The 11,042-nt window shown below is 43.0% G+C and overlaps 1 protein-coding gene across 2 annotated transcripts; it reads left to right on the top strand.

The window, feature by feature from the left end:
* Positions 1-1,496: 1,496 nt before the first annotated feature.
* Positions 1,497-9,330, top strand: LOC142213017 (L-lactate dehydrogenase A chain). 2 transcript variants are annotated; one of them, XM_075281162.1, is made up of 8 exons: positions 1,497-1,581; positions 4,518-4,649; positions 4,730-4,847; positions 5,113-5,286; positions 5,534-5,707; positions 6,137-6,254; positions 6,566-6,689; positions 8,229-9,330. In XM_075281162.1, exons 2-8 carry the CDS (start codon positions 4,524-4,526, stop codon positions 8,391-8,393), a joined length of 999 nt encoding a protein of 332 aa, XP_075137263.1. In that variant the 5' UTR covers positions 1,497-1,581; positions 4,518-4,523; the 3' UTR covers positions 8,394-9,330. The 2 variants fall into 2 exon arrangements, with proteins under 2 accessions (XP_075137263.1, XP_075137262.1); XM_075281161.1 differs by having other exon boundaries at positions 1,506-1,581; positions 4,515-4,649.
* Positions 9,331-11,042: the final 1,712 nt, after the last annotated feature.

Below are 11,042 nucleotides of genomic sequence, written 5' to 3' on the forward strand. Positions count from 1 at the left end.
ATCTGTGTCTGGTACACTATTATGGGGGATCTGTGTCTGGTACACTATAATGGGGGATCTGTGTCTGGTACACTATTATGGGGGATCTGTGTCTGGTACACTATTATGGGGGATCTGTGTCTGGTACACTATAATGGGGGATCTGTTTCTGGTACACTATAATGGGGGATCTGTGTCTGGTACACTATAATGGGGGATCTGTGTCTGGTACACTATTATGGGGGATCTGTTTCTGGTACATATTATGGGGGATCTGTGTCTGGTACACTATAATGGGGGATCTGTGTCTGGTACACTATTATGGGGGATCTGTGTCTGGTACACTATTATGGGGGATCTGTGTCTGGCACACTATTATGGGGGATCTGTGTCTGGCACACTATTATGGGGGATCTGTGTCTGGTACACTATAATGGGGGATCTGTGTCTGGTACACTATTATGGGGGATCTGTATCTGGTACACTATTATGGGGGGTCTGTGTCTGGTACATTAGTATGGGGGATCTGTGTCTGGTACACTATTATGGGGGATCTGTATCTGGTACACTATTATGGGGGATCTGTGTCTTGCACATTAGTATGGGGGATCTGTGTCTGGTACACTATTATGGGGGATCTGTGTCTTGCACATTAGTATGGGGGATCTGTGTCTGGTACACTATTATGGGGGATCTGTATCTGGTACACTATTATGGGGGGTCTGTGTCTGGTACATTAGTATGGGGGATCTGTGTCTGGTACACTTATGGGGGGTCTGTGTCTGGCACATTAGTATGGGGGATCTGTGTCTGGTACACTATTATGGGGGATCTGTGTCTTGCACATTAGTATGGGGGATCTGTGTCTGGTACACTATTATGGGGGATCTGTGTCTTGCACATTAGTATGGGGGATCTGTGTCTGGTACACTATTATGGAGGATCTATGGAGGACAAAATTAAAGTGCTTTTTTGGTTACCTCTTATTCAGAACACAGAAGATAACTGGATGGTCATTGGGTGTCCCAGAAATCTTAAGAACTGGGGTGTATTGCGCCCCAGTTTTGTATGGGGACCTCCTAGGGTAACAGTATACTTACTATGCTATCTATGGCAGTCTCCATTAAACAGAATGACGCCAGACAATCCCTTTAAGAGTATCTGTGCCTGGTATAATGCTACAGGGCATCAGGCACATTATTATGGGGTATCATACACTGTTATGGGGCACCTGTGGAAGCAGTATGATGGGGTATCTCTCCTGGCACATTGTTATTTGTCTGGAAGGACATTGTAGATATCCCTTTCTACCCCCTGCCCTCCCTGTTCTGCCCCTGCCCTCTTCTTCCTACCCCCACCACCCTCAGCATCCTAAGCCCCTCCAGCTCCGGATCCTTATCCTGCCTCCTCACTGCCTAACCTCGCCAGATCCCTCCGCCTGCCGCAGAACCTGAGCCCGGGCACGTCCGCTCACACATATGCAAATGAGGGAACGCATCACCGCTGACGGCCGGGCCAGCCCTCTATATATAGGTGTATCCCTCCGCCGGGGCTCCTGTGCACAGTGCAGCAGCCGAGGAGCTAAGAAGTAGCGGGCTTCAGGTGAGGATAGACCCCCTAGCGCTAGTATCTGCAGATATACTGGAAGGATGGCCCCATATTGTCACTGACTGTATCCATGTATGAGGAAGGTCTATGTATAGGTTTACTTTTATTGCAACAAATGTTACAATTCATATAAAAAAGAATATACATTGCATTGACACTATAGGTATATACATTGCACTGACACTATAGGTATATACATTGCAGAAGGTGGTATATATTTATATTGCACTCATACTATATACTCTGCACCAGTAGGTATAAATGTATACATTACACAGGGTGGTAGACCATTGTTTACTGCATTAATACTATATACATTGCACTGATGGGTATAAATCTCTACATTGCAGTAGTAATTATATGCTATATACTTCTGCACATTTGCATTGATGAGTATACATCTGTATACTGCATTGGTATTGTATACATTGCACCATATATATATTTCATTTATTGCTGTATATTGCACTGACACTATATACATTGCACTAATAGATATAAAAGTATACACTGCAATGATATGGTAAATACCTGCATCACTGGGTGTTGTATACATTACACTGAAGGATATATTTCTGTAATGTGCACTGGGTGGTATACATCTATACATACAGTTTTACTCATTCCTTATATTTGTTGCTTATGGCAGGGTGCAGAATAATTGCTATAGGGTTCTATTTCCATATGTATCTAGTTGTATGCCCCATCTCCCTGTTTTCCGGGCCAGTTCGCAGTATTTATAGCCTAGATTACATTTGTTGAAGTGAGTGATATAGAGTAATAAGTGATGGCTGAAGGGTTGGTTTTGTCAGTTTGGCACAGCGCCCCCCTCCCTTGGCCCTTGCTTCCTTGCAGTGAGTCAGTCCTTGGGGATGGTGGAGTGGAGACGTGAGGGGTGTGGCAGATGTTTGCTTGAAACCATTATTCCTTAGAATATTAAGAAATCTTCCAAGTCCCCTCTGCTCTTTTGTTTTTGCTTTGTGGAACTAGAAGTGTCAGCATGCCTGCAAGAACCTGACCTATCCCCGTCTTCTGTGCATCACAAGTGACAGCTGCACCATATTCCACCTGTTAGTGACCCCCGGCCTAAGCCCTTCTGATCAGATTATCACCCAGCACAGCGACTGGTATGCTGGAAGCCACCGGCGCCTTGTCATAATATCCCTGCAGTCCCATCATACAGTGTGGTGGTCGTAGAGGTCACATCACTTGACCTAAGGTCATCATTGGCGGATGTTTCGGCGATTACCAAAAATATCCACAAAATGTCATCATTTTCCAATTTCTGCTCCTTTCTATAGTATCCATTAATCGTGTAGGTTGAAGGATTCATTTGCTGCGACCTGACGGTGCAACGTGGGGGAGGGGGCTGTATATCTCCGCATCCCTGTGTCCTTGAAGACAAACATCCACATCCGCTGGTGCTGCGTACGTGACGTCATATGTCACAGCTCCACCAATAGGAGTCCATTTTATAAAACTATTCGCCCAGAAATATAGCAAATATATTAAAATGTTCCTATTTGATATCATCATATATGTTTTATATGATATATTATATCATTTCACTTCATTATAGAGAACCGTAGACTATAATGGATCTGTCTATCTATCTATCTCTATCTATCTATCTATCTATCTATCTATGCGTGTGTGTGTGTATATAATATATAATGTATATGTGTGTGTATGTATGTATGTGTGTATATATATATATATATATATATATATATATATATATATATATATATATATATTATAATCATAACATTAAAACCAGTGACGTGAATACCATTAGGCAATGGCGCCTGTCGGAGTGCGATATATTAGGCAGCAAGTGAATACCGTACTTGGTTCTTAAATTTGATGTGGAAGTATGGCCGAAGGGAAAGGATTTGGCCGACTTAGACAAGGGCTAAATTGTGGTGAATGGGTCAGAGCATTGCCAAAATGGCTTGAGGCGTCTTCCCAGTATATAGCGACTAGTACCATTAAACACAAAGGCACCCAAGTCTTTCTGACATATTTGGTGAGTTAAAGTTAACCCATCAGGTCCGATGCCACAGAAAATCTATTGTAAAGCAAATTGCTGAAAATGTTTCTGCGAGCTATGGTGTCGGTACACACAGGCCATGTATGGGCCTAAGTATACAACATGGCAGATGGTTTCAATGTTATGGCTGAGGTGGCTCCTGAGCGATATGACATATCTATGGTTCGATGCTCTGCCTTTAAACCCCTCAGAGAGTTAACAAAGCCCAAAAATGGCGTCCGTTACTTAAAGGCCGGCGTCTGGGATTAGTAGGCGCGCGTTGTGTTGTCATGTTGTTTAGTGGCTTGTAGAAACTTGTCCAGGGCCTGCGCAACTATAGCGACCTTTATTTCCTTCCGTCACTTGGGTCACGTCCAAATATTCGGAGAGGAAAAGCCACAAGAAACTGTTATAAAATTGTGCGTTGCGGGGACACCGAGGCCTGTGACTATGTAGCAGAGCTGAGCGCGTAATTTGGCACACATTGCGGTTTTGCACTGCGGTCAGGCCTCTATGGAATGGTCTGTATCGGTCATATTAGATTACAAGGATTTGGACAGTCACCCAACTTTTCTAGAACCCTGACTACCAATTATGCCTGGCTATTGGAAACAATAATGACGACTAAGTTGTCACCCAGCTTTCCCAGAAACCGAGAAAAAATCCTATTCAGCTGTTTTAAGGTGGAATTGTGAATACTTAGCACAGTGTTGTCTAGACGTCCTTATTTGTTGACATAGCAATCATCTGATCAAGTACGTAGTTGCGTTTCCTCATCCTCTAGATGTGTATGGAGTCCAGTACGGCTACTGTTTATAAATACGAGGCTGTGGGTTAATGTACAACGCGCGCTGCCCTTTATCCCCGTCCTAAGTCTGCATTGTGCTCATTTCAGCAGAACAAGATGGCAAGTACCAAGGAAAAGCTGATCCACAATGTGGTGCCCGAGCAGGCCGTCTCCCAAAGCAAGGTCACCATTGTCGGGGTTGGTGCAGTCGGCATGGCCTGTGCTATCAGCGTCCTGCAAAAGGTGAGGCGGATCTGGTTAGTTGTCCGAAGTTTCTTTAGGATCCCGGATTTTCTTCATACCCTTCCTTATTTCCTCTGCAGGATCTGGCCGATGAGCTTGCCCTGGTTGATGTTATTGAGGACAAGCTGAAGGGTGAAATGATGGATTTACAACATGGCAGCCTCTTCCTGCGTACTCCTAAGATTGTGTCTGGGAAAGGTAAGTCAGTGATGGACCTAGGAGACTCTAAGTGTCCTGTCCTTCATAAGCGATCCATCAGAAGATTCCTGTACTGGTGACCACCCTAGTGGTCCTGTATAGGTCACATCAATGGCCACCTCAGCTGAGCCTTAAATCTAATGGCAAAGTCCACCACCATGGTCCTCCTACAATCCAGAACCACTGCATGTCTCCAGCTGCTCTTAAAGGGATAGGATAGGTGACAGAATGAGCGGCTGTAACATGACCATTATTGATATTGCAGATTACAGCGTCACAGCCAACTCTAAGCTGGTGGTGGTCACAGCTGGAGCCCGTCAGCAAGAAGGAGAAAGCCGTCTGAACCTGGTGCAGCGCAACGTCAACATCTTCAAATTTATCATTCCCAATATTGTAAAGCACAGTCCTAACTGCATCCTGCTGATTGTCTCCAATCCTGGTGAGTCTTGTGCTGTGGTCCATGTTGTGTGTGTATATTGAATGGGAGATAAGTGGCTGCTGTATACCCTGCTACTGCTCCAGAGGAATTAGTCTGTATACCCAGATGATGACCAGTCTCCTAATAATCTCACATAATTTGGAGATCAAATCTTACCCCTTAAAAAGTAATGGTGGGGGGCACAAGATTGCATTTAAATACAAAGTTGCAGGGTCTCTTTAATGCTTCTTTCTTTCCCCTTTTCCAGTTGATATCTTGACCTACGTAGCCTGGAAGATCAGCGGCTTCCCCAAGCACCGCGTCATCGGCAGCGGCTGCAACCTGGACTCTGCTCGTTTCCGCTACCTCATGGGGGAGAAGTTGGGCATTCACTCCCTGAGCTGTCACGGCTGGGTCATCGGTGAACATGGAGACTCCAGTGGTGAGTGTGCCCCTTGGAAGGAGACAGTATCTTAAGACGAAACCTCACGTAACCTTAGACACGCACAGTCTATATTTATCTCCTTGGAAAGGTCATGTCAGTAACACAAGTAGGTCAGACGCTGCGGCCTTCACCCTGAAAGGCCCAGAAAGGTCAGGGGGAAATATTACTGCCAGGCTGAATGTCAGATGGCAGCAGCGGGTGAAGTAGCGGAGTGTGCGAGTGTACAGCTCTGCTACATACAGGAAACCTAATAGGACCCGCCAAGTGCCAGATTATCAGATATTCTGGGTTATTGTTGGGCACGCAGGTGTTATGATATCTCATATTAAAACATTAGGTGTATTATATAGCGGACTACATATGTGAATGGAAATCTGGAAGCGCTATAGGACGTGACCCTGATCCCTAATATCCTTAACCTTTCAGTGCCCGTCTGGAGTGGAGTCAATGTCGCCGGTGTTAGTCTGAAGACCCTGAATCCTGAAATGGGAGCAGAGAACGATAAGGAGCACTGGAAGGAGGTTCACAAGCAGGTGGTTGACAGGTAATGTTCTGTATGGACACGGCCCGTTGAGCTGCAGATGTATATATGTGTGTATATTATATCAGTGGTCTACAACCTCTGGCTGTTCTCGCCTGTTAGGTGTTGTATTTTGACCACAGCTGGATAGCAACAGGTTGTATATATGTATACTTACATCATGGTAAATATATACTAAGGGAACATGAACTATAAATTTATGGTGTATTTATATGACACCAGTGCATATGCTTTATAGTGCCGTTTATCAGTCATAGCCCTCTTGTACATAGTGGAGAAGGTGATTTACAGAATGTTACTGCTTTTCCTTGTAGTGCTTATGAAGTGATCAAGCTGAAGGGATATACATCCTGGGCCATCGGCCTCTCAGTAGCAGATCTTGCCGAAACTACTCTCAAGAACCTCAGACGTGTTCATCCCATTTCCACAATGGTGAAGGTAAGAGATCCCACTAAAGCTAGCACTGAAATGGTGTCAGAAAGAGTTCCTTACCTTCACAAGCTCTAACTGCTGAAATACTGCCCCCTATGTACAAGAATACAACTACTATAATACTGCCCCCTATGGACAAGAATATAACTACTATAATACTGCTCCTATGTACAAGAATGTAACTACTATAATACTGCCCCCTATGTACAAGAATATAACTACTATAATACTACCTCCTATGTACAAGAATATAACTACTATAATACTTCCCCCTATGGACAAGAATATAACTACTATAATACTGCTCCTATGTACAAGAATGTAACTACTATAATACTGCCCCCTATGTACAAGAATATAACTACTATAATACTGCTCCTATGTACAAGAATATAACTACTATAATACTGCCCCTATGTACAAGAATATAACTACTATAATACTGCCCCTATGTACAAGAATATAACTACTATAATACTGCCCCTATGTACAAGAATATAACTACTATAATACTGCTCCTATGTACAAGAATATAACTACTATAATACTGCCCCTATGTACAAGAATATAACTACTATAATACTGCTCCTATGTACAAGAATATAACTACTATAATACTGCTCCTATGTACAAGAATATAACTACTATAATACTGCTCCTATGTACAAGAATATAACTACTATAATACTGCTCCTATGTACAAGAATATAACTACTATAATACTACCTCCTATGTACAAGAATATAACTACTATAATACTGCTCCTATGTACAAGAATATAACTACTATAATACTACCTCCTATGTACAAGAATATAACTACTATAATACTACCTCCTATGTACAAGAATATAACTACTATAATACTGCTCCTATGTACAAGAATATAACTACTATAATACTACCTCCTATGTACAAGAATATAACTACTATAATACTGCTCCTATGTACAAGAATATAACTACTATAATACTGCTCCTATGTACAAGAATATAACTACTATAATACTGCTCCTATGTACAAGAATATAACTACTATAATACTGCTCCTATGTACAAGAATATAACTACTATAATACTGCTCCTATGTACAAGAATATAACTACTATAATACTACCTCCTATGTACAAGAATATAACTACTATAATACTGCTCCTATGTACAAGAATATAACTACTATAATACTACCTCCTATGTACAAGAATATAACTACTATAATACTGCTCCTATGTACAAGAATATAACTACTATAATACTGCTCCTATGTACAAGAATATAACTACTATAATACTACCTCCTATGTACAAGAATATAACTACTATAATACTGCTCCTATGTACAAGAATATAACTACTATAATACTACCTCCTATGTACAAGAATATAACTACTATAATACTGCTCCTATGTACAAGAATATAACTACTATAATACTGCTCCTATGTACAAGAATATAACTACTATAATACTGCCCCCTATGTACAAGAATATAACTACTATAGTACTGCTCTATGTACAGACTATTCAGTGTATATACCTCTTTTTCAGGGAATGTATGGTGTGAAGGAGGACGTCTTCCTTAGCATCCCATCCGTTCTGGGTAACCAGGGTATCACAGATGTGGTGAACATGACCCTGAAGCCTGAAGAAGAGGAGCGTCTTAGGAAGAGCGCTGACACTCTATGGTCTATCCAGAAGGAGTTGCAGTTTTAAGCCGCTCTCTTCTGTTCTCGTGTCCTTTCGTCTTTTTACTGTGTTTTTACGTTGCACTTTTTAGTAGGTCAATGCCCATGTGTTGTAAATCATCCGTACTTGTGACGACGCCAAACCCCAATCTGTAGAGGCTGTTGCGGTGTAATACTATGTCATACATGGCACTTGGTTACATTATCTATCTCTGGGATTAACGCATCATCATCTTGTGTCTTAAATTCACATTTCTGTGTCCATTACAAGCATCTTCCCAGCCTGAGAGAACAATCGGTCCCAGCTGTTCCATGGACTAAAGGCAGGACATAGTTAAAGGGGCCACGCAGCTATTTTTGGAAAAATCTGATTAATAAAGCCCATTCTCCATTTTGAGTGGTTGCTATGAATACACTGCCTAACAACTAGCCATATCACAGGGTGTCAGGTGACATCTCCCTAACAACCAGGCTGTCTCTGCTGACCGCACTCTCAACCTCATGACCATATTACCACCGGCTTGAGGGCAACAAAGTCTAAGGAGGTGCACCAATACCAAAACCCGCCCTTGTATGCCTTATTAAGTCAGATTTTTCTATGAACAGTTTGTAGAGGAAAACCCCTTTAACTGGACTACTGTACTTCAACAACATGGCTGCCTTCACTCCATTCTTGGGTACAGTGACCTCTACCCATTGACCAAGTCTGAAGATCATAAAAAGGTGATCCGGAAATGTCTGGACGGTAGTTTACAGGGCGGATAGATGATGTCACATCACCCGTTATGTTCTCGCCACCACATAGAGAGTCTATATGAGAGTATATATAATATATCAGTGTCTTCTTATATGTTGTCTTCACTTCCATGCAAGGAACATTTCCTGTGTTTACAACTGAAAATCTGACACCCGAAAAATTAAAAGGCAACATGGATTTGGCACTAATAAAAAAATATATATATGAATTTCTCTGATTTTATTTGTTTGGAACTTGATATTCAAGGCCAGAGATCTGGTCTGGTCCATCAATAACAGATTTGCACACGGCGGCCTCTTTACTGCTCACCAAGCACAGCGCCATACCTCCAATAGTGGCTGTGCATGATATTGCAGCTTAGTCCCATGCACTTAAATGGGACTGAGCTGCAAACAGGTCATGTGACCAATAATGTGAATAGAATCGCACCGAAGAGACTGCTGCATCAGAATTATGTTGCGCTCACACAGCTGCGTTGTTTGTTGCAGTGTGTCGGTTGTGTTCATTCACAGCAAGACCTTAGGGGTGAGGGTCAATGTTCTTGATCGTCTTTAGGAAGACTGTTCACTCCCTGCAAGGTTTCTTAGCCAACCGTACTGGGGACACTTACTTCACTAATCTTTGACCCTCTGTAAACATCAAGAGTTTCTTGGCACATGGTGAAGTATTTCTCTGTTTTTTCAAGTATGACATGTCCCATGGTGCTTTGCAGCGACGTGAATAATGGAAGATTCTGTTCATCCTCTTAGTTATACAGTATAGATATCAGGGTGATCCATAATACTAAGACTCCTTGCCTACAGCTTCACTGTCCTAGTAGGAGGCAGAGACGCCTAGTATTATTGATCACTGCGATGCCAGGAGTCTGGACTCCCCTAGGTGTACGAGAGGCCTAAAGGGTTTATCTAGAATACAATAAGAGACGTCTAGGATAGACTATCAGTATCACAGAGGTGGGGGCCTGATTCCAGATCAGTAAGACTGATGCGGCTGGTTCCAATCATGTTACATAGTAGATGAGGTTGGATGAAGACATCAGTCCATCAAGTCCAACCTATAACCCTACAGTGTTGATCCAGGGAAGGCAAAAAATACCCCATGAGGCTCATGCCAAGTGGCTGTGACCAAGCCCAGAGAGGTGAGGAAATACTCTACAGAGAACCCCTTTAAAGGATTACTCCCACCCTATAGAGCGAAGGTGTATTTGTAGGATAAGCCACCACTTTATGATCAGTCCACAGATTCTGAGAACAAAGGGGATCTTGCATGGCTTCCCTTTAGTTTACTCCGCTATCAGATGAGTAGGGAACTGGAACCAACCCCATTGACAAATGGTGCTTGAGCCGAGCCGACTGCGCATGCCTGGGCCACAAGAAAATGGCTGCTTACACAGTAAGCTGGTGTAAGCGGCCATTTTCTTGTGGCCCGGGCATGCGCCGTCAGCTCTGCCCGAGGCCTAGAAGATTGAAACCCAGGATGGAAGAAGACGCAGGGAGAGGCCGTTCCAGAAAAAGATGGAGGCGGCGCTGGCGAGTTCTCTCGCAGCATTGGGGACACCGCCAGTGCTGCGAGTGAACTCAGTTGCATACGGTAGAAAACCCGGCGGCACTGGAGAGTTCTATCGCAGAATTGGGGACACCCCCAGTGCTGCGAGTGAACTCAGTTGCATACAGGAGAAAACCAGGATTTCTACAGAACGACGGCGCGGAGAAGACTTCTAAAGGTAGTAGAAGAATAGCCTTTCTTAAGGTTATTCCTACGTGTTAGGGCGAAAAAAAGGTTATTCAATGATAGGCTCCCTTTAATACCTCTGTACAGAATCGATCCATTATACCTTACGTCTATCTACCTGCAGACATCTCCCTGCTATCAGATTCTTCCTGAACGCTCCGTCTCCTCTCAACAAAAGCAACACAAGGG

Source organism: Leptodactylus fuscus, chromosome 7, assembly GCF_031893055.1.
Source record: "Leptodactylus fuscus isolate aLepFus1 chromosome 7, aLepFus1.hap2, whole genome shotgun sequence".
Taxonomy (NCBI): Eukaryota; Metazoa; Chordata; class Amphibia; order Anura; family Leptodactylidae; genus Leptodactylus; species Leptodactylus fuscus.